Source organism: Brienomyrus brachyistius, chromosome 1 (genome assembly GCF_023856365.1).
Source record: "Brienomyrus brachyistius isolate T26 chromosome 1, BBRACH_0.4, whole genome shotgun sequence".
NCBI lineage: Eukaryota > Metazoa > Chordata > Actinopteri > Osteoglossiformes > Mormyridae > Brienomyrus > Brienomyrus brachyistius.
In genome coordinates this window covers 3,527,178-3,553,855 of record NC_064533.1, presented here as the reverse complement: position 1 = coordinate 3,553,855, position 26,678 = coordinate 3,527,178, and the positions used below count along the sequence as shown (strand labels likewise).

The 26,678-nt window shown below is 51.2% G+C and overlaps 3 protein-coding genes across 13 annotated transcripts in view; 2 read left to right on the top strand and 1 right to left on the bottom strand.

Moving 5' to 3' along the window:
• The window catches only part of LOC125746684 (FYVE, RhoGEF and PH domain-containing protein 4-like), a 32,298-nt gene extending 29,787 nt beyond the window's left edge, over positions 1-2,511 (top strand). For all 10 annotated transcript variants that reach the window (XM_049020997.1, XM_049021032.1, XM_049021050.1 and 7 more), the window contains 6 exons: positions 13-43; positions 128-205; positions 321-446; positions 616-759; positions 847-987; positions 1,076-2,511. In XM_049020997.1, coding sequence (XP_048876954.1) covers positions 13-43; positions 128-205; positions 321-446; positions 616-759; positions 847-987; positions 1,076-1,327 — 772 coding nt within the window. In that variant the 3' untranslated portion in view covers positions 1,328-2,511. The remainder of the gene's footprint in view (positions 1-12; positions 44-127; positions 206-320; positions 447-615; positions 760-846; positions 988-1,075) is intronic.
• Positions 2,512-2,942: 431 nt separating this feature from the next.
• Positions 2,943-20,715, bottom strand: nup205 (nucleoporin 205). Of its 2 annotated transcripts, XM_049020890.1 has the most exons (41): positions 20,572-20,715; positions 19,120-19,262; positions 18,857-19,028; positions 18,616-18,760; positions 18,354-18,513; positions 18,039-18,267; positions 17,774-17,938; positions 17,446-17,621; positions 17,234-17,350; positions 17,010-17,153; positions 16,431-16,581; positions 15,956-16,164; positions 15,679-15,861; positions 15,533-15,583; positions 13,472-13,681; positions 13,023-13,260; positions 12,755-12,944; positions 12,552-12,672; positions 12,384-12,465; positions 12,014-12,303; positions 11,460-11,574; positions 11,224-11,373; positions 11,068-11,142; positions 10,835-10,992; positions 10,612-10,692; positions 9,112-9,303; positions 8,831-9,032; positions 8,607-8,705; positions 8,195-8,343; positions 7,921-8,112; positions 7,381-7,502; positions 7,158-7,296; positions 6,424-6,550; positions 6,266-6,339; positions 6,051-6,182; positions 5,842-5,968; positions 5,574-5,737; positions 3,961-4,090; positions 3,506-3,634; positions 3,342-3,418; positions 2,944-3,254 (listed from the first exon to the last, which is right to left on the bottom strand). In XM_049020890.1, the coding sequence occupies exons 1-41, from the start codon at positions 20,597-20,599 to the stop codon at positions 3,102-3,104; spliced, it is 5,991 nt and encodes a 1,996-aa protein (XP_048876847.1). In that variant the 5' UTR covers positions 20,600-20,715; the 3' UTR covers positions 2,944-3,101. The 2 variants fall into 2 exon arrangements, with proteins under 2 accessions (XP_048876836.1, XP_048876847.1); XM_049020879.1 differs by having other exon boundaries at positions 2,943-3,254; positions 3,342-3,634.
• A 164-nt stretch (positions 20,716-20,879) lies between these two features.
• agk (acylglycerol kinase) lies at positions 20,880-25,931 on the top strand. The gene is made up of 15 exons (XM_049021443.1): positions 20,880-21,322; positions 21,514-21,553; positions 21,697-21,776; positions 22,960-23,035; positions 23,123-23,215; positions 23,446-23,478; positions 23,572-23,666; positions 23,793-23,862; positions 24,132-24,211; positions 24,427-24,484; positions 24,614-24,761; positions 24,851-24,945; positions 25,190-25,260; positions 25,500-25,584; positions 25,667-25,931. Exons 1-15 carry the CDS (start codon positions 21,213-21,215, stop codon positions 25,799-25,801), a joined length of 1,269 nt encoding a protein of 422 aa, XP_048877400.1. The 5' UTR covers positions 20,880-21,212; the 3' UTR covers positions 25,802-25,931.
• The last annotated feature ends 747 nt before the right edge of the window (positions 25,932-26,678 follow it).

Sequence of the window (26,678 nt, the reverse complement as noted above, 5' to 3'; positions counted from 1 at the left end):
TTCCTCTTTTAGTTCTGCAGAAGACAAAGAGGACTGGATAAAGGTATGCGATTTCTCGACCAATGATATCTCCAGTGCTAATCCAGGGTAGTGCACAGGATGTATTGATGTAGTTGCCTTTTTGCAGGCATTCGAAAAGACAATTGCTGTGTTCTACCAGAAGAACGAGACCTTCAAGACTGCATCAAAGGAGGATGATATGGCAGTCAGTAGGCTCTTTGCCTGACCCTTTTGTAGAAAACAATAAAAATCACTTCTTTCTGTGCTCAATTTAATAAGAAATCATACCCATACAATTGCATGTGTGTGTGTGTGTTTAGACTGCTGAGTTGGGCAAGCGTGCCCCCCGCTGGATCCGGGACAATGAGGTGACCATGTGCATGAAGTGTAAAGAACCCTTCAACGCCCTGACGCGCCGTAGACATCACTGCCGGGCCTGTGGTTACGTAAGTGAGCCTAAATGACCCTTTTACAAGGCATGTGTCACTTGGCCCCAGATATCACTTGGCAGCCACGTCCAGATGGCAACCAATATAGAACGAGCAGGCATGCAGGTCCGTGGAGAATTGCGTGATTCTCACATGATATGGCTCTCTCTCGGGTCCCGATATAAAGGTGGTGTGCTGGAAGTGTTCGGACTACAAGGCAGCACTGCAGTACGACGCCAACAAGATGTGCAAAGTGTGCAAGGATTGCTTCTCCATTTTGTCAGGCCAGACAGAGTGCGAAGAGAGAGCCAAGAAGAAGGGCATCTTGGAGGTGAGGAGTGGATTGGGAGCCGGTTGGTCTGTCTCTCTCGAGGATATTCCTTGCCATGAGCTAATTCTTATCCCCCATCCTCCCCAGATTGAGGCAGCCCAGTTCTCGGGGAACAGCATTATGTATGGCTTCCTACAGTACAGTGAGAAGACCAAGCCCTTGCAGAAGATGTGGTGTGTCATCCCTCAGACGGAGGCCCTGGTGCTCTACTTATATGGGGCACCTCAGGTGAGAACTCAAACTCACTTGACGCTTGCAAGCCACACATGTCCACCCATACCTTGGTAGAACCCGCCTCTCCCACCTTCTTTCACAGGATGTGAAGGCTCAGTCCACCATCCCTCTGTTGGGCTATACTGTGGAGGAGGACTCCCCCCGACACACGGACTTACCCGCCAGCTTCCGCCTCTCCCAGTCCAAGTCGGTCCACAGCTTCACAGCAGAGACTGAAGAGCTGAAGCAGCGCTGGTTGCAGGTGATCCGCATGGCAGTCAAAGGGGAGGTGCTTCAGCCGTCGTCTAGCAACGGTGGTACTTCGGAAGGTGCAGAGGAACCCAACCCTCAATAGCATTTGAGAGAGACGTTACGGTTGCCTTGATGACCACAATGGGTGTATTTGGGCCCAACTGGAACTTTTCACACTCCTTCAAATATGCTCTGAAGGACATTTTCTAACTTGAAGAAAGTCTGAACACCGGACTCCTTCAATCTTCCAAATAGCGCCAATTGGCCTCTTCAAGGGCTACTCATCCTGGCTGGATGGTGCTGGAAATGGGTGCAGAACAATCAAATCAACACTAGAATCTGTGGTCTTCTATCACCTCCTACATGACCCTATTGAGAGTCACATCTTTTCCCTAAAGGCAGAAGATTATCGGACATTGCTGGTACGGAGAACAGACTCTGTATCAGAGTCTCAACAGGATAAAGGAGGTCACAGCCACCAACCGTGGTCAGTTCAGTGGTGCCTGGTGACCTATCTGGTATTACCTGTAATCAGTTGTACTGCCTGGCCACAAAAATCAGGAAGAGGGAACTAAGACGCTCAGGACAGAGAGCCTGGGCATCTATCATGGATGTCTCCAAACACTGCAACTCAAAGCCGGTCAGAAGTGTGTTACTGACTGGAAACTATCCGCGAAATTCAGTTTGTGCTGCAAATAAGCGAACCCCGGGGGGAAATCAGTGCAGCTGCTAGGGACTTCCTACGCTACAGCTGCCTCTCGTCCTTGGTACTCTGAAGGCAACTACATCTAATCGCTCAGGTCTGTCTCTGGGAGTGCAAGGCACCATGGGTAATTTTTATTTTTTTTGCACAGTTCTGTCAAACAGCTGGTGGCGTCTGCCGTAACATTTTTGCATTTGATGTGTACAGTATTTCAGCCTGCTGGATAGAGCAGTGGTCAGCCTTATTCCATCTTGTGTAATTAATGTAAAACTTGCTTTTGCTGTTAAGTTTAGGCGTGTATATTGACAGTTATTAACATGGGTGCAAAGTGTTTGTCTTGCCGAGTTGTATGCACAGGCTAAAAACAATCAAGGCCTGTGAAATACAGGTAGCTGAAGGACACATAAAATGGTCTTTATTTTATTTTGCAGGTTAAAGTTTGCTCTCTCGCGTGTTCATGTAATTCCAACAGAGCTCTGCAAAGCTTTCGAACTGCAGAATAAGTCACACGATGCATATTACATTTAACCAAATGTGGTACATGGAGTTTTCTTTAGCAGAGTAAATAAATAGCTTGGATTCACCATTTGTCTTCGTTTGTAGAGGGGGAACCCAGCATTGACATCCTAATGTGATTAAATGTGGTCAAACTCGAGCGAAGAGCTCAGATTTAAGAGCAGTACACTGAACCCCAAGACGACTGCAGTGTGATGATGTCCTTTGATTTGAACCTGAAAATGAGCAGCGCTGTCCTTCCATCTGTTCTTCTAAGTTAAGCCAAACTTAAAACGCTAGTCTGGAAAATGTATTAAGTATAAAGACCTAAAGAATAGGTGGTTTCTGGGTCTCCAGGCAATATAAGCAGATGCCTGTTGATCTACTTTTGGACTTGAATATCAGTATATGGTCCAATGAAGCGAACTCCTTGCCCCTTGATATGGTCTGATGTAGGCGCCGTCCACAGAATGCACATCAATCTGAGGCAAACGGAAAAAGGACTTTCACAGCACCTTTTATACCTTAGAAATTTTTATTTATTTTTTTTTTACAGAAAACAACCCACAAGCCTTTTTTCTGAGTGTAAAATGAAAGACATCAAGGAGAAGCTGGTTCAATTGCGAGGGTGGGGTGGAGGGACAGGCAGCAGTGCCCGGGGGGGGTTGGGGGTCGAGGGTTAGCTCTTGGGGCGACACAGCAGACCGCGAATCCTGCGTACAAGGGCCTGGATGAAGGTGTAGCGTGAACGCATCTGGCTGTAGAGGCCCTCCACCTCCAGCACCTTCCTCTGCAGGGACTCGCTGAAGCAGCACGCCACATCACTCTGAAGCTGGGGGTGCGAGTGCCACGTCAGACTCTGGGCATAGGGGGCGCTATACACCAGAACTTGAAGATGTCAAACTGGCATTCTGCTCACCTGGTCCAGGTCCTGCTGGCTGACATGAGACAGACCCAGGCTCCGCCCACCACTCCCCTGCATCACACCAAAGGATTCTGGGAGACAGATTAGAGAAACCATGCAGTGGTTCTGCGTGCAACGTGTACATGTAAAACAAACTTCAGCATGGTAGAAGTGCTTACCATCTCCCACACGGGACCTGTATGCACTAACATTGGGCAGCAGGGAGTCTTTCGGATCACTAGGGGTGCAGTACAGCAGGTAGTACTCCAGGTGGCGCCACAGCACAAACAAGCAGGTCTCTATGATATCTGCATAGGTAAGCAGTCAAGGTAACCAGAACTGAATGAACCCTAAAGCAGAACCTTCTTCTTCACAATGGGGAAGTTCACCAGTTCTCACTTCTCTTACCACAAACGTGTTTATATACAGGTGAGTGCAACTGTTGGGGTCAGAGCACGAGGACAGTGAGTGTCCAGTGCCAACTCTTGGCTGTGGGATTTGAACCCATGACCTTCCATCCATGGACACAAGTCCTTAATTCACCAAGCTACACCCTGCCCCGACTTCCGCCCGGCTGCGCACACGCCCTCTGCGAGGCCACGGGACCCCCCCCCCCGGCCTAAAAGCAGGATACATGAGCACAGAGCCAGCAGCTTGGCCCGGTTGTTGATGAGCTGGATCAGACGCCTCTTGGCCAGGACGCTCCGCTGAACCGAGGGGATCTTGTCCACGCCACCGGAGGCCGACACAGTGGCCTGGCACAGCTGACAGGAACAGGGACACTCGGTCACCATTCCGATATCAGCACCCAGAGAAAGAGCGCACAGACTAGAGCCGCCACAATCACTCGACTGCAAAAAAGCAATGATTAAAATGCTTGATTTCAAATGTTCTCAGCGATATTACGGAATGGAGATGGGGCAGAGCAGACGAGCATGAGAACAGTGAAAAGCAATCAGTTCTGTGTAAGCGCTTCACATTAAAAAGTGAACGTAAGTGCATCCGGCTATAAGTCTTCCAAAGCAGAACTTTAAGATGCATTTGAATTGCAGTCCTGCTATGGTGATATTAAAGACGACTTTCGGTTTGACAGACGACTCGCCCAATAATGCGAAGTTAGCCGCAGATAAGTGTCAATTAGCATCGCGGAGTAGCCAGCCTCTCTCTCTAATCATGTGTGCTTCATTTTTGCTTAATTTCTCCGATCCCTTTATGTCAACATAATAATTACTGCTAAAACAAACGTAAACCCTGTCATTCAGCCACATCATCCTACACAAGATGGTAGATATTAACTATTTATATTTTGTGAATATTGTGTTTTGAGTAGAGCCAAATGATTTGATGTATTTGTGACATTTAAGAGTAGAAAATTAACTATATAGCAAAATAGAATGTATCTACCAACAAAATCTGTCGAATACGTTGTTGGTTTTGCCGTTAGTTGCCAACAGACAATGCAGTGCCGACAATCACTTGCTTTTGCTCAAAATCATCTCCCCACAGTGGAAGACGAACAGCCTTTCCGTGATCGGCTCCTGTTGGCTTCTCTCCTCTTCATTTTTAATTTCTCATGAACGCACTCGCATGGTCTATGAGCGAGTCAAACAGCAGGACGGGGATGATTATGACTCTCAGAGCGTGCATGCAGAACGCGGCAAACTTTAGACATATTTTTGAATCATATACCAGATAATGTTGAAAAGGAACCATCGTTAAAATTGAGCAAGCTTTGCAATTCTATTTCCTATGACTGACCAAAAATGTTTTAGCGCAGCGTATTGATGGTGTGAACCCAGACTACTGCGGTCCCTGCGAGGTCACAGCTGCCTCTGCATCACATGCCCCGCCGATACGAACATCGCATATCATGCAAGCCTGCTCACGCTGCGGCTGCACACTGCCGCTTTGAGCGTCTGCAGTTTGAACGGTCACCCTGTGTGGGCGTGGCTTTCTGGCGGAGTCTCCGGTTTCCTTTCACTGTTCAGAAATATGCAACTTAAAATGTCTTAAATTGACCGTAGTGACCAAGTGACCATGCAGTCGTTGGTAGGATCCTGCCTGGCGTCAAATGCAACGTGTCATATATACTACAAATGATTATTCCATTAAAACCGGCAGATCACGCGTTTATAAATACACGCCTCATCTTCCTGCACACTCTGGGTCTACAAACCCAAACAGTCAAGACTGCAGGTGGGGGGGTGAACCACAGGGGGGCGCCCTTACGCTACCAGGCTCACTTACCTCCTTGACCTCGTCCGGGGGCAGCTGCTCAAGGCCCTGCAGCTTGTCCAGGTTCTGCCGGTGGTCCTGATGGAAGCGGAAGAAGTCGGAAGCCGTGTTCCGTAGCAGGTAGAGCACGAGACCCAGGCTGGGCACACGGGAACACGGCGCGGAGGGAAGAGGATCTGGAGGAAGAGGGGCGGGGGGTGCGCGGATCCGTCAGGCACTGGCGAGGTTGTGGAACTTCTTGTGGAATGAGGACTGCAATCTACGCAGGGGGAGTGCGGACCTGTACGGGGGCCATCGCGGGCAGCCGGCTCCGCCACGGACGGGCTGAAGAGGCAGACGCTGAACTGGGCCTGGGCGGAGCTCTGCAGCAGCAGCGTCTGGCAGTACTCCATCACATTGGCGCAGATCTGCAATGGGGTGGGGCCAAGCACTGTCATTGGTCACCCGCCTCTCGGTAGGGTCATATGACCGACAGGGGGTAGGGCTCACCTGCTGCATGGCCACCTCCAACTCCTCGCGGCGGTTGGCGGAGTCACGCGGGGAGATGCTCTCCTCCGCCAGTTTGAGCAGACGCATGCGCTCGCTTCCCGCCAGCCGACCCAGCAGGGACAGGGACTGCCGCTGGAGGGACAGGCTGCACGTTACCCCCCCGGAGCCACAACCGCACCAGAAATTAAAAGTTTATCCGGCGGAACAGTGTGTACCTGGAACCGGCTGATGTGACTCTTAAACTCCATCAGGGTAGGACCGCCGGCATCCTGGCCCAGCTCCAGGGCACCTGTCACACGCACATTAACCACCAGTCAGACGATACCCCTCTGAACGTTCCGGATGGAAAGTGGCTGTTCCGGGGTAAGCTTACCAGGCAGCGCGGTCTTGCTGATGATGCCAGTGAGCAGGGCCAGCTCCTGCAGGGATGCCACGCTCAACTCCTGGCAACGCAGGATGGACTGGATGGTGTCTGAGTGCACGATCAGCCACTGCAACACCTGGGGGTGGGGGGGCGCGCACACACACACACACACACACACGATATAGGGGCCATTAACCTAACAACCACTGTAATTTTTAAGCATCTATAACCCATATATCATCCAAAAATTGTTCAGCATACTGTTACGATCTTGCAGCGAATGGTAAAATTAGGGAATTGGATTATCCCAGAGCGATGTGAACCCCCCGCCTCAGGCGAGAACCACTCAAAAGTTTTGTTTTTTAGTTTGTTTATTTGTTGTTTCTGCATGTCGAACGGGGGGGGGTCGTATGTGATTCAGCCGTGGGGACATGTTTGGATGGCTCTGCCCCTTTTTGTATGTGTGTGTACTGCAGAGTGTTGAGGAGATGGGCGGTGCTTCCGTTAATGGGAGGGGCTATAAGAAGCATGGTTATTATGTTATGGATGTTATGTTAATGATTATACAATTATGTTTGTTTATTTTTCCTTAGATATATATATGCACTTTAATTTTTGTCTATATGCGTTGTTTTTACTTTTATGTGAATAAATTCATTTGGAGGCTATGGTACGGTTTCCCTTTCACGTTGGGCCTATTTGAGCCACGCAGACGTAACAATACAATAAAAGGCCATTTTTACCTGTGCTGCCCCCTGCTGGTGCTGAGTGGAAGTGGAAGTGAGGATGACCTGAAAGAGTCGAAGGGCTGGGAGCAGGATCTGTCTGTAGCGATCCAGGGGGCTGGGGATGAAGCCAGAGGGGTCCCTCTGGCTGAACATCCTGCAGGGGGGAGAGCCAATCAGGTGAGGAGGGAGGGGCTTGGCCTGTTATCCCATTTACCCACAGTCCATCTCCACAGTCTACCTATGGGTGTCGCCCTCCGGCAGCATGTCGTACACCTGGCACTCCATCAGGTGGGCCACCAGGCCGCAGCGCAGCAGCTCGACGGCGCCCTGGGCCGTCCGCGCCACCCGGGTCAACAGGGCCTGAGTCCAGCAAGGGAGGGGGGAATGAGAGTAGGGGTGACCAGATCCACACCGGGCATCCAAAAGTTGAGGGAACGTAAAACTACAAAAAAATATATTTTCCTCACTCTGACCTCTTAGGGGCTGTGTAGCGACATCTCATTGATGGTGAACAAATACAGATGAGAGGAGATCATGCACAAAAGTCGAATCAGTGAATCCCAAAATCAGACCCAATAAGGGAAACTAAAGAGGGAATGACGGCAGCCTCTATGCTCAGCTGATCAGGTAGGGTCCCCGGCCCGGCCGAGAAGCACCTCATGTAAAAAAATCCTTAATATCTCAGAGGGATTTACATATCTAAGTTAAGGGTATTCCCTGCTGCGAGCCCCTGATCCCTGGGATAGGCTACAGGAGAGGAGCGGGACCCCTCACTCACCATCTTGGACTCGTAGATGTAGAGGGGCTTGAGCAGGGGGGGCTGCGGCCCCAGCAGCGCCTGCAGGGCGGCGTCGTCTTGCCGCAGGCCGTCCACCAGCACGCGCAGGTAGCCGCTGTTACACATGTAGACGAGCCACTGGCACTGGTGGTCGATGGCGAGGACCCGGTCCAGCACGGCCAGCGCCAGCATCTGGGGGGGGGCGACGGCGTCACACGGATACCCGCAGCCCATCGTCTGCCGAGGAGGAGGCCAGAGCACCGGCGCCACCTACCCTGCCGATCTCGTGGCCGTCGCACGCGTCCCGGCACACCACCTCCATGAGTGCCGTGCCGTAGCTCTCGATGATGGCCAGGTTCTCGCGCTGCAGCTTGGAGAAGCCGTCCTCTGGGGCTGTCAGCCGCTCCCACATGGACGCGTCTCCTGGGCACGGAGGGGGAGCGGTGTAAAAGCGGCAGGCACAGCGATCAGCCCTCCCATTCACCCCCCGCACCCCACCCGCAGCACCTTTGGCCACTCCCATTCCCCCCCCACCCACTGTCTGTTTGCTCCTCCCACTCCACCAACCACACCCTCCCCCCACTTGCCAATCACCCCATTCATAGCCTCACCACTGCGTTCCGATCCTCCCATTTCCCCACCCACTGCATATTTGGCCCCTCCCTTTGTCCCACCCCCTCTGTCACCTGTCTGCAGTGTGTCTGCCTCCTCTGGTTTCTGGGCAATCTGCAGGTAGTAGAGGAGAGAGCCGTAGAGATGGGCACGCAGACGCTGGAAGCCGCCACCTGAAACACACACGTCTGAATCCATAACCTTCTGGAAATGGGTGCAGATCCCTGACATACAGGGCATCACCGGTACGTGAAGCGCTCGCATATGTTCACCCAGCGCCTCAGGAAGGCTGCCTCACCGGTGCAGAGGATGAAGTCCAGCAGCTTCCGCAGGATCAGGTGCAGCGCTGAGTTGGCAATGGATGCAAAGCCTGAGGTGGCCCCGCCCTCCAGGCCCCCGCTCTGCTCTGACAGCACTGATTGGCTGAGCTGCGCTGTCAGGGTGAAGACCGCTCCAGCCACAATGGGCATGAGCTCGCTGGCAGCGTCCTCGGAGAGCACCTGGGGGATAGGGGCGGAGTCAGCATTCAGGTGACACGCCCCCACCCAGAAGACACGCCCCCGCCATGACGACACCCACCTTGTCGTGAAGGTCCAGCAGCAGGTCCCGGATGATCAGCTGCCGGATGTCTGGCGGGATGAGATCAGGGGGGCAAGCAGTCAGCATGGTCTCCACCAGCGCTCTCCACGACTGCAGGGCATGACGCTTGGCGCACAAGCTGCGCCGAACACGATTCCTCTCCACCACCTGCTGCAGGATGGAGTTCACCTCCTGGAGGGGTCAAAGGTCAGGGGGCGCACGCACGCACACACACACAACGGTACCATAAAACACTTTTCTGAAGCCTGGAATTGTCATCATTAAACAGCCAAAGGCTACAGACTCAAACTGCAGTCCATAAGGGAGAGTTTCTGTAAAACAGGAACCTTTGTCACAAATATACTTCAAAAGAGAGGCATGTGTCAGTGAGGTATGTCTGCATGCAACTTTTGTGTTTTTCCTTGAGACATGATGTCATCTCGGTAAACAACATAAAACAGTGCGTCTTGTCAAAGTTATCCAGTTGCAATGCTAAAGCCGTGCAGTTGCATCGTTAACGGATAAATGTTAACTTGGCGATACCACAGTAATTTGTGTTAAAGGAAGTTTTACGGAGGTTAAATCGGATGTGCTGACTGCTGGATGCACCAGGCTTCAAACGTTAACTTAGTTGCTGCCCAGCACTGCCCCTGGTGATGAAGCGCCCTGCAGAGATCCGCTCCCAGGGCTTGGGATCAGCAGCCCTGACTCACGTCATGCCTCGTGCTAACAAGAAACAATTAACTTGCGGCACCGTGTGAATGAAACTAAATTTGCTAATGTACTGGCAGACAGATGTGCACCACATTTAACTAGAAGGTAATTGACATCAAAAAGTGTAGATTTTTTTGGATTTTCATATTCAGACTCACATTTTAAAAGTTGGTTTAATAACTGGATGTGTTGGTAAAATGCTTACATGATGTTAAGCTTAGTGCCTTTTTCCACTTTAAGCGTCATCCTTGAATCCATCTTTGAGAGTGGATCAGAGGATGAAGCACTTGAATCTGTTTTTAATCATACGTGTAAGATGTGAATCTCTGTGTAACGTGCTTCTGCTGCCCCTGAGCAGAAGAGTGCAAGGATTAAGAAAATAAGTGTATAAACAAAGTGGAAAACAACCCGCTTGTCTCTGCAATTGCCTTATGAACATTTAGCTGTCCTTGGCTTACAGTATGATCATACTGTACATGTAGCCTTCTCTGTCAACTACAAACTACAGTACACTTAGTTATCGGTTGTGTGGTTTTATGGATGCACTGAATAATTTACAATTTAGGACCAGCTGCCATCTCGCACCCCTGATTATAATGTTGCAGTGCACCGGAAGCAGCAATGGGCACCTCAGCAGTAGCCTGTCTGTTTTATAAATGCCCAGATCACCCTTGTCCTCGCGACCCCCCCACCCTGCACAGGTATTTCCTACCCAAAACACCTGATCCTACACTGATAATTAGTAGTTAGATCAGGTGTGTTGAGGTAAGGGTTGCACCTACTCACCTCCATCAGGAGGGGGCGCTGGCCAATGGCAGCCACTCCTTGCAGGGCATTGACCTCCGCAATAAGCACCCGGTGGAGCAGCTTCAGGAGGGCGGAGGAAGACGGAGAGGTACGGTTACTGATAACGTTACTGACACGAAGATACTGGGCTGCAGAATCGGACAGACACATGGACGTACTGGGTCAGAGAATCGGACATGGACACCCGAAAGACACACGATACCTTGACGTTGCACACGGTATGGCCATGCTCGTTGACATGTTCGCAGTTGCTGATGACCTGCTCGATCTGGGTGCGCTCAAAGAAGTCAAGCTGCAACAGCTCAGGGACCTCCTGGCTGAAGTCGATGGCATCCAGGACGCTGAGGAGCTTCCTGCGCACTGAGGCAGGGACATCGTGACCATCAGCGTCCCTGAACCCGTCCCTGGTGCCCCTAGGGCCTGCGTCGGACTCACCTTTAGACGCTGTGTCGAAGTGGAGAAAGCCGCTGACTGACCGGTTCTCCTCATCAGTCCCCATCTCCCCGTCGGCTGCAGAGACAGAGTGGGGCGGCTGAGTCAGGGCTTGCGGTGCGGACAGGGAGAGCGCCCCCTGCTGGATGCGCATGTTACCTGTGCGCGGTGCATGCGGCTGGTCATCCAGGAGCAGGTTCAGCAGCCGCTGTGTATGAGAGCGCTGGCGGTTCAGCGAAGTCACGCGCAGTTCAATGGCCGCCGTCTTCATCAGCCAGGACATCTGCGAGAGGGCAGCGATCCCGTTCCCTGGTGGGGGGTGGGGGGTTAGGGCATGGACACATGGATGGACAAATGGACAGACACGAGGTGACTGAGCACGAAGCACTGAGTACCTGGGAGCACGAAGGGTAGGTGATGCAGGTGCGAGTACAGGAAATCCTGGCTGGTCCGCAGGTAGCGCATGGTGGGCCCAGACGTTTCAGGACAAGCGCACAGCAGGTAGATAACCTGGGCAGGCAGAGCACACAGAGAACGGTCAACACCAATCCTCTGACGGCTGGCAGGTCCACCCAGACCAGGAGGAGGCTCTGAACTTGTGCTTTCCGCTGACCAGGGTTCAGGGCTCCGAACTCAAGTTAATTGGTCTCTGGGTAACAGTGATGTCAGGGGTGTAGTTTAAAAACCTACAAGCACCAGAACCAGCTGAGATCCAGTCAGCTACATTCACTTTTAGTTTTACTTAGCAAATGCTTTTGTCCAACAAGATGTACAAGGGTGGCAAACAATATTAAAATGTATCACAATTCAGGTGCGTTGAGGGATTCAAACCCACAACCTCTGTGTTATTGGCGCAATGCTATTTGTTGAGCTACAGGTGCTATTAAAATGCACACATAAAAGGCCTTTTCTTCGATTTTTTTCTCTTGCTCTGGGGGAAGGGAGTTACCTGGTAGCAGAGTTCGGCGAGGTGGGGGGCCTGCCGGCTGAGCACAGGGCCCGAGCGTCTCTCGCTGCCTCTCTGAAGCTGGCTCAGGATGGCGTGCAGGCAGCTCCGCGGGCAGCCCAGGACCCCTGGGTCCTGCAGGTTGGTGGTGGCGATGGGCTTCTTCACCTCGTAGCCCAGCAGGTACAGCGCCAGGTTGGGCGCCTTCAGCTCCAGAGACGTGACCAGGAGGTTCAGGATGTGAACCTGCGTCTCGTGCCGGAGCCGTTCCACGCACTTCTCCGGGTCGGCATCTGCGGGTGAGGTGTCCGTGAGCATCCCACAGGGGGGGCCGTGCCCACGGCGGGGACACGAGGGGGGCCCCGTCACTCACCGTCTCCCTTCTCCGTGCTTTCCTCAGTCTCCTCGTTGTCCAGACACTCCACAAAACCAGCCATGAGCTTGTCACTGACAGCCTGCAGGGGGAGCCGCAGCCCAAAACCTTTAATTAATCCGTAATACCACAGATAGTACAGCAGAGGGCAACAGGGGTCAACCTCACCTGGTCGTGCATGAAGTCGCCTACCAGCCGTGCCTGGATGTTGGGGTAGCGGGCAATGTGGCGCAGGATCTTGGCACTGTGAAAGGCGGCCTCCGGATTGGAGGTGCTGTGGTACAGGTACCTGAGAGGGACAAACAGCACCGCTGTGAAGCGCTGGCAGGGGGGGACAGCGCGGGCAGACCGGAGGGCGGCGTGCGCCGTACCTGGCGATGTTGACGGTGTGGTCGGCACGCCGGCTCTGAGGGTTCACACCCTGCAGCAGCTGCTCCAGCGGCGACACCAGCAGGGCGGCCTGGCTCTCCCGCAGAAGGTCCATGAAGACCACCTCCTTCTGCAGGGCCAGCTCCAGCAGGCAGAGGCAGTGCAGCACGGCGCCCTCTAGCTGCTTCTTACCTGTATGGCGGGCGATGAACATGTAATGCGAGCGACAGGCAGCGGCGGAGGTGGTGCACACAGGGGCGGCGGACTAACCCGGAAAGGGGGCGTAGGTGTCCAGCTGCCGCACCCCCTCCTCCAGCAGGGTCAGGCAGAGGGCGAGTGTGGGCGAGTCGTTCAGCAAGTGGAACATGAGGCTGTAGCCCGGCGGCTTGTAGCTCGGCACCTGCTCGCCCTGCAGCTCCACCATCTCCGGCACGAAGTCGGCAGGCAGCGGCTCGTAGTCGCGCAGCAGCTTGTGGAAGACCTCCAGCACAGCCTCGGCCACCTCCCACTGCGGAACGGGGAGGGCACCTCGTCAGGAGTACGACCCACAGGCCCGGATCTAGTTTCTCAGAGGCCCCAAGAAAAGCTATACTTGGGAAGCGTCCCCACTAAGAAAACTGGAGATTACTTCACTTCCTCTGCAGGTGAAGTAATTTGGGGACCAAGGCAGTGGTCTGTTCCATCTACAGCTGTGTTTCCGCCTATGGCTAAAAGCACACCTTCTCAGCGGCACGCCGGTACGCCCGCGTAGGGAAGGGCAGGAAGACAGCGTCACGCAGGAAGGCCAGGTAGGGCTCAAAGCCGGGCGGCCGAAGCCCGGCCCCCAGGTTCACTGGCAGGGCGCTGTCCACCAGCGTGCTGATCAGGTGGCAGAAGGCGCGGGTCAGTGGGTACTCCTCACAGCTCGACTCGATCTCGTTCAGCTCCACCTGCGAGGGCCACAGAAACGCTCAGAACCACGGTCCCCACTATCGGGCCAGGCAGGAAAACCTGTGTTTGGGTCTTTAAGATCAGGAATCTGGACGGGACTGAAACGTGAGGGGAGAAGGAAGAGGTGCACTGGCTTACTCACTTTACAAGTGTTTATACAACTACAACCCAATATATTTACACGCCGATTTCATTTCAGTTCCAAAAAATCTATATGACCCCCCCTACTGAGCAGTGAGTGGCTCAGCGTGTTAGGGTGCTGTGCCTGTAATCGGAAGGTCAGCAGTTCAAATCCCACTCACCCCCCTGTGCAAGACGCTATACCATAATCACTGCGGGGAGTGGCTGACCCAACTCCACCCCCCAAAAAAATATAATGTTGCTTTGGATAAAAAAATAAATAATTTAAAGCAAACAAAACAAACATGGACCTTTTCCAGCTGTAGAACACAAACCCAAAACACTTATTGCGTTGCATTCCGTAGGTCCTACAGTCATCGCCATTTCTGGGGTGACCTTAGCTAAGGCTGGGCAATAATCACCAGGGCTTCAGATCGAAGGCGAAACGTTTTCAATACTATACATGCAGAAGTGTTTTGGAAGCTGCTGCCTTGTTGACACCCAAACCTTAGTAATCTCTTAAATTTGGCTAGCAGAGCACACCACATCATGCTGTTTTGGTATACTACACTTGGTATACTACGCTTGGTATACTATGCTTGGTCAGTGAAGAAAGGAACAGCTCAGCAGCCACGACATCTTTTAAAAGAGGAGATCTTGCGGATAAACCAGGTAAAAAGACATCGGTGGTGTGGTGGTACTTTTAGCAGTTTTTCAATTCTGACACATTCATTAAACATAAGGATATACCGTATGGGGTGGCATGGTGGTGCAGAGGTTAGCACTGTTGCCTCAACCCTCTGGGACCCGGGTTCGAGTCTCCGCCTTTGTCACATGTGTGCGGAGTTTGCATGTTCTCCCCATGTCGTCGTGGGGTTTCCTCCGGGTACTCCGGTTCCCCCCACAGTCCAAAAACATGCTGAGGCTAATTGGACTTGCTAAATTGTCTGTAGGAGTGCATGTGTGAGTGAATGGTGTGTGAGTGTGCCCTGCGATGGGCTGGCCCCCCATCCTGGGTTGTTCCCTGCCTCGTGCCCGTTGCTTCCAAGATAGGCTCCGGACCCCCCGCGACCCAGTAGGATAAGCGGTTTGGAAAATGGATGGATGGATATGCCGTATTTATACTAATAATGTCGTCGTACAAAGCCTCATTAATATTTTTGTCATCCTATTAATCTGCTTAAACTGTGGACATAGTATAGTATAAACATTGGTATAGTACCTAAAAGTTGTAGTTCGGCCAAATGTTCTGCCCGGCCTGCGAAGCCCTGCTGATCACTGCACACGTGCATTATAAGAGTGATACATCACCCAGCCTGCAAAGCCCTGCTGATCACTGCACACGTGCATTATAAGAGTGATACATCACCCAGCCTGCAAAGCCCTGCTGATCACTGCACACGTGCATTATAAGAGTGATATATCACCCAGCCTGCAAAGCCCTGCTGATCACTGCACACGTGCATTATAAGAGTGATACATCACCCAGCCTGCGAAGCCCTGCTGATCACTGCACACGTGCATTATAAGAGTGATACATCACCCAGCCTGCAAAGTCCTGCTGATCACTGCACACGTGCATTATAAGAGTGATACATCACCCAGCCCTTCCTTCAGCACCCCGCTCACACAACAACGCTTTCTGAATAAGACCGACCAACCCTGCTTTATAAGATAATGAGAAAACAGATGCTAAATTGTTGGAATGAGGAAAAAAGGCTAATCTCTACCTCGATGCCTGCGGCCTGCCTTTGTCCGGGAGCTCGCACTGTCTGCAGGATCTGTAACAGACAAGCACAGTTAAAACACAAACTCCCAGAGACACTGCCAGGCCACCCGCATTGCTCTCTTCTGCCGTCAGTGCCCCCCAGCTCACCTGCGTGTACTCCAGCGACTGCCAGAGTGAGGCGGCGATTTCAGGGGACTTGCCGAAGGCGGCCAGAGACCGCAGTAGCTCCCCCTTCAGGATGGGAGGCACACTGCACTGCAAGAGGCCCAGCATCACCACCACCGGCGTCCACTGGGGGTGCTCACACAGAGCCAGACGTGCATTCTCACTCTGGAAACACACACACACACGCTTGTTAATAAAACACAGGACCCCTTAGCGTTAAAATGTCCGGAGCTGAAACACATCCCCGCGTAACACATACCCAGGTGATAATGGTGGTCAGCAACTGCAGGAAAGCCGACAGGCCATCCAGCTCCCTGTGCGTGATGCCGCGCAGTGGTGGGTGCCGGTAGTGTCCCGGGTCAGCGCTGGGGAGGTCCCGTCGCAAGTTCTCGTGGTACAGCATGAGCGAGTGGAAGAAGTGCTCCCAGGAAATTGGGCTGCCTGTCAGCGCCCCCTGTAGGTTCTCTCCTGAAAAAACATGTACAGCTTGAAAGTCTACCCAGAAATAATATATATTCTTCATAATTATTGTACCACACAAATTTATTAAATGCAAGACCAACAGGTATAACAATCTGCAGTTGCACACTGCTAAACAAATATCTACCATGAAACAATGAAATTACTTGATACAATTAATATAACAGCTCTATTAAACTGTCACTCTCAAGGGTACAACAGGAGGTTTCAAGTCCTTAACCGCGATGCCACCTGCTGGCCGTGCAGCACCTCACCGTGTGGGGTTCCGTTGGTCTTGAGCAGGCTGAAGCAGTAATGGGCGCATTGCGCCCCGTTGGCCAGGCCCTTCAGCATGCGCAGGTAGGGGATGTAGAGTGTGGGCGGGAGCAGATCACCCATCTGCCGCACAAACTTGGACAGCACCACCTGCAAGTTGGCAACAGATATGCAGGCAGGGAGATTTCAGTCCACAAGATGGCGCTGTGGGTAAGTGCAGACAAATCTTGACTTGCATAGTCAATGAGACAAAGACAAGCATTTTTTTAAGGAAAGGCTAATAACTACAGTGACTTCATGCCTGCAAGCGAAGTCTTTCTATTTATGCACATTATCTGCATCAAGCACACCATTTTATCTGTATAATTATTAATGATGATTATCATAGGCTTAATTGTCCTTGCTTGTTTTGCACAAGAAGGCAAAGGAAATAATTCCTTGTATATAAAGGATTTTTGGCGACAGACAATTCCAATGTACTGAATGTGTCCTTTATTACATATGACTAATATCTTCAGCTTATAAGTTTCTTTTAGCTATTTTAGTGGTTTTGAATACTGGGGGGGGGACATCCTGACCTGCTTATGAGGGGGCCTCTGCAGGGCCACACCCATGTAGGAGCCACTGAGGGAGGGGTGGTGGGAGTGCACCGTCTCAGAGGGACACCAGAAATCCAGGCCCAGCTCCAGGCCGAAGGCGTCTCTGCTGTAAAACTCCCCGATCTGCAGATGGAGAGAGAGCGTTATCCTTCCGGAAGGCGCGGTGGGGGGGCCGCAAAGCAGACGCAGAGTGGGACTCTGACCAGGATCATCAGGTGGTCCAGGTCCCTGCGCAGAGGGGTGGGGGGTTCCCCGCCCATCTGCAGCGCCATGTGCACCAGCCGGGCATCCTCGTCGGCACGGTTACGCAGCTGTTTAACCTGGAAGAGCGAACCGGGTGTTGGGTCATGTGCACATTTGCGGTGGGGGGCACGTAAAGCGGTGGGGGGCACGTAAAGCACGGGGCCCCACCTACCTTCATGGGCATGAGCGCCAGGAAGTCGGTGATGAAGGAGTGCAGGCGGCGCGTGTAAAACTCCTCCTGGGCAAAGCCCTCGCTGGCCAGGACGCCCTCCGTCAGGAAGAGGAAAACGCCGTCCAGCAGGGCCTGATCAGCCAGGGATTCATCGCCCTCCGTAAATTCCAGCAGCACTGTGGGGGGGAGGAGCAGTCCTTTACATCATCTGGCAGCACAGAGTAGGGAGACGTGTTCAGATGCAAAAGCAACAACCAAAACTTTGGGTGGTAAAATGCCACATCACGGGGTAAAAAGTGTGTTCTGTAGGGGTGTGATGACTGCGTACCGGCTCCCTGGGGCAGCTGGGAAACGGCTCTCAGCGCCAGGGCCCAGGCCAGCCGGGCGACAGCCTGCAGTCCCGGCAGCTTCCACGGCTGACCGTCCACCAGGCGGTTATGCACCGCGGACACGTACTGTCTCTCCGTCAGCAGGGGCAGCGCCTGGAGCAGGTCTGCAGAGGAGGGGGGGGCTCACTGCAGGCCCTCACACACACAAAGCACCATCACCAACATTAAAATGCCAGAAAGAACTTAAACTTATAACCCTCCCACCTTCTCGGTCCTCCGTCCCCTGCTCCAGGAAGGTCACGTCCAGGCAGTAGAGCAGGGACATGAGCAATGCCAGGTTCACGCTGTCCAATGAGCCGTCGGCTTCCACCGTTACCGTCTCCAAGTAGCCAGTTAGGGCCAAGGTGTCATCCTTGTTGAGCGCCGATTGGCAGGTCCAGCAGAATAGGCACTCTGCTAGCGAGTGGCGGCACTCCTTGATGAGGTCGGTGACCTGTAGGGGGCAGCGAAATGCACCTCAGCAAAAACTCATAAAAAAAGGTGGCGGGGTCCACACTGCCCTTGGCGCCTCCCTCTCACCTCCTTCCGGTGCTTCTCGTTACCCAGGCCGCGCTCCTTCTGGAGGCGCTCGAATTCCCGCGTGACGCTGATCTCCGACACCAGTGTCAGGATTCGTCGCGCCAGACCTTGCCTCATCAGCTCGTCCGTGAAGCGTGTGGTGAGCGACACCAGCTCGCCGCTGAAGGGGCCCAATGGAGCACATGAGAAGGGGGGGGAGAAGCAAGGGGCACCGAGCGAAGGCCGCAGAAAGGAGGAGGCAGGATTCGGGTCCTTATCTGACCTGAGGTCCAGCGTGAAGGTCTTGCCATGGCGGGACTGGATGAGGGAGCGCAGAGAATTGGCCACACACCGCTTCCCATCCCAGTACAGGAGCACGGCTACCAGCCCCCGCGTCAGTCCCGGAAAATGGGGCTGCTGGTGCTCCCCTGTGGGCGGAGAAAAAGAGTCAGCGGTAAGGAACACCCCCCAGCCCCAGCCAATCGTCCATTACCCCCGACGGGTGCCGGGGAGGCCAAAGTCACCCGCCAAGAGCAGCTCCAGGGCCGCCAGCTCCCCAATGTCAAAGAGGTCGCTGAGTATGAAGGCCTCCGTCAGGAGCTGCTCGGGAAGAAGTCGCGCCCCCTGCTGGCCCTGAATGGCAATGCCTTCCGTGCTGGCTTTCCTCACCATCTCTCTCTGCTCCAAACTCTTTGGCTGCACATGATGGCAAACACACACGGCCGGTTAAAGAGGCACCCATCCCATCCTTTAACTTCTAGCTGTATAAAGAATCGCGCCCACCCACCGGGTTCTTGAAGAGCGAGAGGAACTGTGGCTTGTGCTTCTTCAGCTGCAGGTCCAGGAGATGGATGCTCTCGGGCTGCCTCCTCCATATTGCCCCCTCCACAGTCTCCCACAACTCCTTCAGCGGCCCCCAGAGACTGGCTCCTGCAGGCAGAAACCCACATGCTTTACAGCATGACCCCCAGCACAGGGCGACAGGCACCAGAACAGGCTTTTCCCACTAGTATATTACAGGACCTTCCTGCCAGGATCTCAGTGAGAAAAGACAAACAAGGCAACAACTATCAAAACACTTCTGCACGTATATATACAGACTCACTTCTAGCAGTTACTTTTTGTTTACAGCCTAAACAAAACAAAACTAAATTCTTATTGAATTCTAGATAATTCAGTAAATTAACTGAACATCAGAGTGTGATACATCTGTGCAGTACGCAAACTTGGAGCCTGAAAACAAACATGCACTTTAAACATTTTAAAATCTAACACCGTAACCATCAAGAATATTTTTATTCATTTTATTTCTGGATCTGTACATGGTGTCATGGTGTGTATGCTAAAAAAAAAAAGCTATCTTCAGTGCAAATGATAATAACGAAAGATTTGTAACAACACATAAGCAATGTCATATCACTAGCTTCTAAGCACGAGACACATCTAAAACGTATTTTTAAAGGGAATGCAAAATTTGCATTATTGGGAAAACAACGGCACACTTTTCTGTGTATAACAGCCTCGCGTTTGTTTTAAAACTGGCTTTCTGCCATTATGTAACCCTAACCGAAAGTAACTTCAAGCGTACTTTGCTGAATACGTGAAGTCGGAATACTTCCATTTAATCTCGCCAATCGGACTTTATTAATTCCGGGCTATTCGTTTGCATATAGAAGCAAAGAAGATGACGTGCACAAATACACATATACTGCAAAAATACAGAGTGCAAACAGGGTTGTAGAAAAACTGAACATACAAATAAAAACAGGAAGATAAATAAGGGGTTGTACACAGTCACAATTGTGTGTTATCTTTTTCTACACGCTGTTCCAGCATGTGCCATAGCTAGAGCCGCAGTTCCCCGCAGCACGAAGAAAAGATCCCATCGTGACCGCATTCTCAGCCCATCGTAACCACATTTCAAATGAGTTTATTTATATAACCTATCTGAAATACTATATTATCATTATTTACATTTTAAAAATTAGCTGACTCACCTACAAATTCACATATAACTAGTTACTTAATAACTAATCGGTTAAATAGTTTCCTTAATTCCGCACTACTACGGTCTGTACTTGACTCCACAGCTTTTCGGCACTGTTTGTTAGCAAAACAAGATACGGGTACCAAACTAACTACAAAGTTATTTGGAAAAAAACCTGATTTAAGTAATTCATTTAATTGTGGGTCACAGTGCGATTCAATATCTCAAATGAAAAAAAATAAAACATTATACCTGAATTTACCGCCATCTGCGCCGCCATATTGAAGAGAAGTCCGACAGCCTGAGCTGTCTAACAAAATGCCAGGTTTTTTAAAAAAGCGGCATCACATCGCCATCCTTTATAAACTTGATTTCAGGGAAATCGAACAATAGATTATATTTAATGCAATATAATAGAATGCTTATATTTTCATATTTTGCCAAAGCGGTTTTACAAATGCAACATTTAGTATCCCTGTAGGGCAAGGCCCTGTGAGCATGGTGTGATCTTGGTAAATGTAGTCCAATTTAGATTTTATTCACGCACGTGTTCTATATTTCAATCATTATAAGATATTAAGCTCTGTTTTGTGCTTTGTTGGATTAACAATTATGATGCTTTGAAGTAATTGAAAATAATGTCGCAGTAAATGTATTCCAAAACACTTATACAGAGGATTTCTGAATATCTTTAGTAGGAACCTAGTAACACGGACAACGTTTCCTTCCAGGGAGGACAGTTCTAGCGACGCAACCATTATAAGTAGTAGTGAGAAGTGTGGATTAGTGTTACTGGTGCATGGTCATTATAAAACAGTGTACGTCAATCGTGATGAACAACGCATCTTTTGTGGAGGATAGATTTGTGTAAATAAATTGCAGTAATTAAGACAATGGCCCGTGTGGTGAAGGTCTTGAGGACCCTGCGAAACCACTGGAAGAAATCAACCTTCGCGTTTTGCGTTCTGTCATATGGAGGACACTGGCTCTACGGAAAACATTGGTAACACTATAACAAATAATGTTTAAGTATTTTATAACATTCAATGCATATAAAGTTTCTGCTTTAGTTTTTAGAGGAAAGACCCTTTAACTGGGTCTGTTATGACAACATTGAAACTGTCAGTGACATTATGATTAATTTTTACAAGACCTTGTGTATAATACAATATATGATAATTTAATGCTTTACAGTGACAGCGTACTGCGAAGGGAGGCTTGTCTCGAGGCCCAGGTGAGGATTCCGTGTTACTGCCATTTATGTAGCTCTGTCGTCTTTTTTGGCGACATCGTCTCCTCCGTTACGTCATTATTTATACGTGTATGTTTTTTCACTCCTGAAGAGTGTTATCTGAGTGAGCATTTCCATGTATGCAGGAATTCGGCCGTCAGCTCATATTACCACAGGAGCAGCTGAAAAAAGCCACTGTCATTCTTAATCCCGCCGCTTGCAATGGGTAAGTACGTTATGTGTGTGGCCTAATGTCCACTCTCACACTTGGGAACTAAGTTCTTGAGATCTTAGGGTTGTCCCATTGTCAGATCGTCAGTTGCACTATCTGGCTTTCTGCAGACATTGTCTCCTTTCCCCCGCAATCTGTCCACACTTGCATACTACCACGCTTGGTGGCCGCATTCACATGTGTAGCGCGAGTGTCCAAGGGTGTCCCATCCCTCAAATAAGCCGAGTGCAGCACGATTGATGTGCACTTTATCCACACTTTGGCAAATTCAGCATAGAAGCAGTCTTCGGCTAAGTGTATAGATCACAGAGCATTAACATGAAACACGAGGAAATCCTCCAAGAAGTTTAAGTGTGAAGAGTTGTATAGCTAATGCTTACATATCCTGGGCTGCAGTGAAGGACAACACCAAACACAACCAACACAAAGGACAACATAATCGTAGACTGTCTCTTGTTCTTTGCTTCAGATATCAAGTGTGTTCCATTGTTTCCAAGAAATCACTGCGCACTTCAGCTCTTTCCATAGACTTGCGCACTTTGCATCTTCTCTTAACATACATCAGCACAGTGTGTAGTGTCTCAGTGCATTTGCCCCTAAGTGGGGCAAAAAAGCCTTTGTCTCATGTTACTCACAGTTTACAGCGTTGTGACAGGAAACACAGGGCTACCAGGGGAAGCCCAGTACTGTAAATGATAAAGAAACCATTTCTTTTAGCTGCTGCTTAATGATGCTTCTTTGACAAAAAAGAGCAGATATCTGACAATTACCTCTCGTCCACTCTGTAAGGCAAGAGCCTGGAACACGTTCAGATTAGTCAGTCCGTCCCTTAAGTGTTTTGGCTGTGAAGAAAGTGTACATCTTAAAATAAAAAGTCCCAAGACCACAATAGTAAAGAACATGTTTTGACATTGTCAAGGTAACGCTCTAATATACTGTCCCATTCCCATTTATGCTACTTCGAGCCCCTGCGTCTGTCTTACCAGGTGACGTCAGTTACTGGGCCTGTCTGTATCTGTCTGTGTGTGTGCATGTGTGCTTGTCCACCTGCCCCTAAGAATGTAAATCGGATGCTAATCCCATTTGCGTGAAACCTATATATTTGATCTCTGTAATACAGCAGGATTTGCCCCTGCTAAGCACTGAAAGCGACCCCTCTCTCCTCTTACTGTCGCAGGAAAGCTAACAAACTGTTCGAGAAGAACGCGGCACCGATCTTGCACCTGGCTGGTGTTCAGGTGACGCTTGTGAAGGTGTGTGTTGTTTTCTCGGCGTGGATCTCCTGCGGTTACGCGGTTGCCGTGGTGACACGTAACCGTCCATTTCATGCCGCCCTGCAGACGGACTATGAGGGTCAGGCCAAGAAGTTGATGGAACTGCTGGAACACACTGACATGCTGATTGTTGCTGGGGGAGATGGCACCTTACAGGAGGTACCGTGTGACATTTACTGTGCTGTTACTGTCCTAAAACAGTGAAGTGACAAAACCATGGCATCATTCCTCGAGGGCAGGGGGTTCGATCCCCACCTCCCGCATGAGGCCTAAGTCTGCTCCTCCCATGTTTAAATGGGTTTCCTCACACCATCTGATATCAATTTGATATGAATTGTCTTCAATGAATGTTATATGTTACATTGACCTCATGCCGTAATCGTGTACAGGTTATTACCGGTCTGCTCCGACGAAATGACCAAGTGAGTATTTTATCGATCGCTTCCATGGCTACGATTTCAGATGGAACAAATCGTAGGCTGTTGACGGAGATTTTCCTTGTCCCTGGAATACAGGATTCCTTCCGTAAAATTCCTATAGGATTCATTCCCCTGGGCTCCCAGAATTCCTTGAACCAGAGTCTGTATTTGCCGACGGACAACCCTGTGAAGTAAGCCCCCCCCTTCCCATCACAGAACCAGGCAAACCCAGGCATTCGTGCACGGATAGGTCACATGATCACGCGCTGACACTAGCGTGTGCCCTTGTGAAGATGATGTTCTCCCCATGTCCTCAGAAGCATCACATCGGCTGCGCTGTCGATCCTGAGGGGGGAGACGATGCCTCTGGATGTTCTGCAGATCAAGGTAATTCTGGGAGATGGTCCAAACTTGGAGGTAGCTTTCTAGTATGACGGCTCGGGATGTGGCAGCCAGAAAGCTGTGCGTATTACCGGAATGGCCGTAACCCAACAGTTGTGTAGATGGTTGCTTTTGATGAAAGCCAAATAAATGAACTAAAATGCAGCATGCAGTGAGGGTGCAGTTCTGATGGATTGTTGTCCTGACCTGTGAAACTGAATTTAGATGAACGGACGTTGCATCGGTTTGTCCGTCTTCTGTCTGTACACCCACAGGGAGAGAAGGACCAGCCTGTGTTTGCTCTGCTGGGAGTTCGCTGGGGCGCCTTCAGGGATGTGTCCACCTCCATCAGCAAGTAAGAGTAACGGCGGTGAGGGACCCCTTGGAATCTGAAACGTATTCCCACCCGCTATAGCTCCGCCGGGTGGCGGCTCGGTGCTGGGGGATGCAGCTTTCCTTCGGTCAGCTACCGCCGGTACACCAGAAAAATATGTCCAGTAAACCAGCATCAGATAAAGGTGTTTGCCCACTGGAATGTTCTGAACGTCACTGCAGTGTCTTTATTGCCAGGTATTGGTATTTGGGTCCTTTGAAGACAAAAGCGGCACATTGGTTCAGCACACTAAGGGTCAGTAGGGGTCGCCAGTGAGTCAGCGTCTTCCCTGGCTCTTCATGCAGTTCTATGTCAGTTACGTGGTGTTTTTTTGTCGTATGATTTGTTTCCCGTTTCATTCTTCTCTGTTGCTCCCTGGGTCAGGAGTGGCCCCAGAACAAACAGGTGTCCCTCTCTTACTTGGGTCCGACCCCCCGCCCCCCAGACGAGCCCACCGAAAAGCCCCCCCGGCCCCCACTGGTTCACCGCATCATCCGCCGACTGAGGCTTTACTGGAGCCCTGCAGTGGAAGGTAATCCCCCCCCCCCCAGGGATGGCCAGCGGGGATCCCGGGGGGGGGGGACCCCAGAGCTGCCCAATCACCTGCTCCTCTGCTCACAGAGCCTCCCCGGGAGGAGCCGGAGGTCTGGGTGCAGGAGGAGGTCAGCACGGCAGAGCTGTCAATCAGCACGCACAACAGGAACCCGGCGCTGGAGGTGAGGCTCCCTGACTGGGAGCTGCTGGGTAGCCAGTCGACCATGGACCCCCAGTGGGGGGGTTTTGCTTCCTCTCCTCTGCCTCCTGACATTTCTGCGCTGTATCTTAAACCATTTACCATACATTTCTAATAATGGATCCCCACACGCCCAAGTGCCTTGTGTTGTGAAAGGCTCTGTATAAATGACATTGATTGATTCTTGAGCACAAATGAAAAGTGGAATGACCTGCTGTCCCCTTCAGCGTCCTACAGACTCCATGCTGGTGTGTCTGGAGCCCGACTCTCTGACCGTGGGAGAGTTCATCACCATTGGGTGGGTGTCCGCCACAGGCCCCTGCTGAAAGCTGATTGGCTCCCAGAGTGCCCCCTCCCCTGTCACTCAGATTCATCATCATTGGCTAAAAATAAGATTTGTCCCTTTTGTATGAATTGTGGTCCCAGTAATTCCCCATAAAATCCTAGAATTGCTCCTGCATTTTGGTATAATTGCACATTATTTTTTCTACAACATGAGTGAGTGATTTTGTGTCCTGTAACCGGCTGCGATCTCAGAACTGAGAAGACAGGAGACCCACACCTGTGCTCAGCCCGGGGAGAGCAGCTGCAGGCGAGCGTGTGCAGAATCGGCCTGCCCAAGGTCAGTTACTCAGGCGTATAATAAAACCCAACCTTTAACCACACAGCTGTTGGATCACCTGCACTAATCAACCTGTCCACAGGAGGGCGTCGGTTTCTATAACATCGATAACGAGGAGTACGAGGCCATGGCTGTGGAGGTGAGGCTACTGCCACGGAAGCTGCGCTTCTTCTGTAGCGCCGAGCGGAGGGACCAGCTGCTGTCGGAGCCACACTGAGCCCTGGGGGGCGGGGAGTGCCACCGGAGGGGTGGGCTGTCGCTGCCTCCCAGCTTTAGGGTGACGGACTGTTACTGATTCGCCTGTCATCACCTGGAAATAAAGTCAAACCAATAAAACACGGCCTTAATTTGTCTAGATTATGTCTGTAAAAACAAACGGCGGCCTTCGTTTGTCTTCCCCACAGAAGGATGTCCATTTCCGTGAGTTTCTGGAAAAGCACATATTTTAATCTACCACTTAAACCCTAAGCAAAGAAAAGCCTTATGGGAGGGCGTCCGGGGGCCGTTAAATTTTCGAGCGGCGGCTTCCTGCGTGTATCTTCAGGGCGTGACCATGAGCACACATTTACTCACATCACCTGACGCCTCCGTACAGCTGAAATTCCACTGCAGTCCAGATAAGGTTCACAGGTACCCAGCCACAGTAAACACGCTTACCTGTGACTGCTGCCACGCAGCCATCGACGTGCAGACTGTGGCGTTTGGCTCCGTGTCTTATTGCTGTGACACGCATTCCTGTGCGAGCAGCTTGCATTGCCTCCTGGCTAAAAGGAGCCCCCGCCACGTAAGGGGGGGGGCCATCTCCAGCGGAATGAGGCACGAAATATCCTATGAACATCGGCCCGCTTGGTGCTTGAGCTACATAGCATTTCATTGATTTTTGCAGACAATTGAAAAGGCTGGGTTAGACAGACTGAAGCAGAAAACCCATCTGTGAGATCACGCTATGGAGTCTGGGATTTGAACCAGCAACCTTCTTATCACTAAGCTCTCTGCATTAGCATGTTGTTAATGTTAAACCCCTTAATTCCATCACCCCCCCCACCCCACCCCACCATCTCTGGTTGTAAACTGTGTCACCAATACAGCCGTTC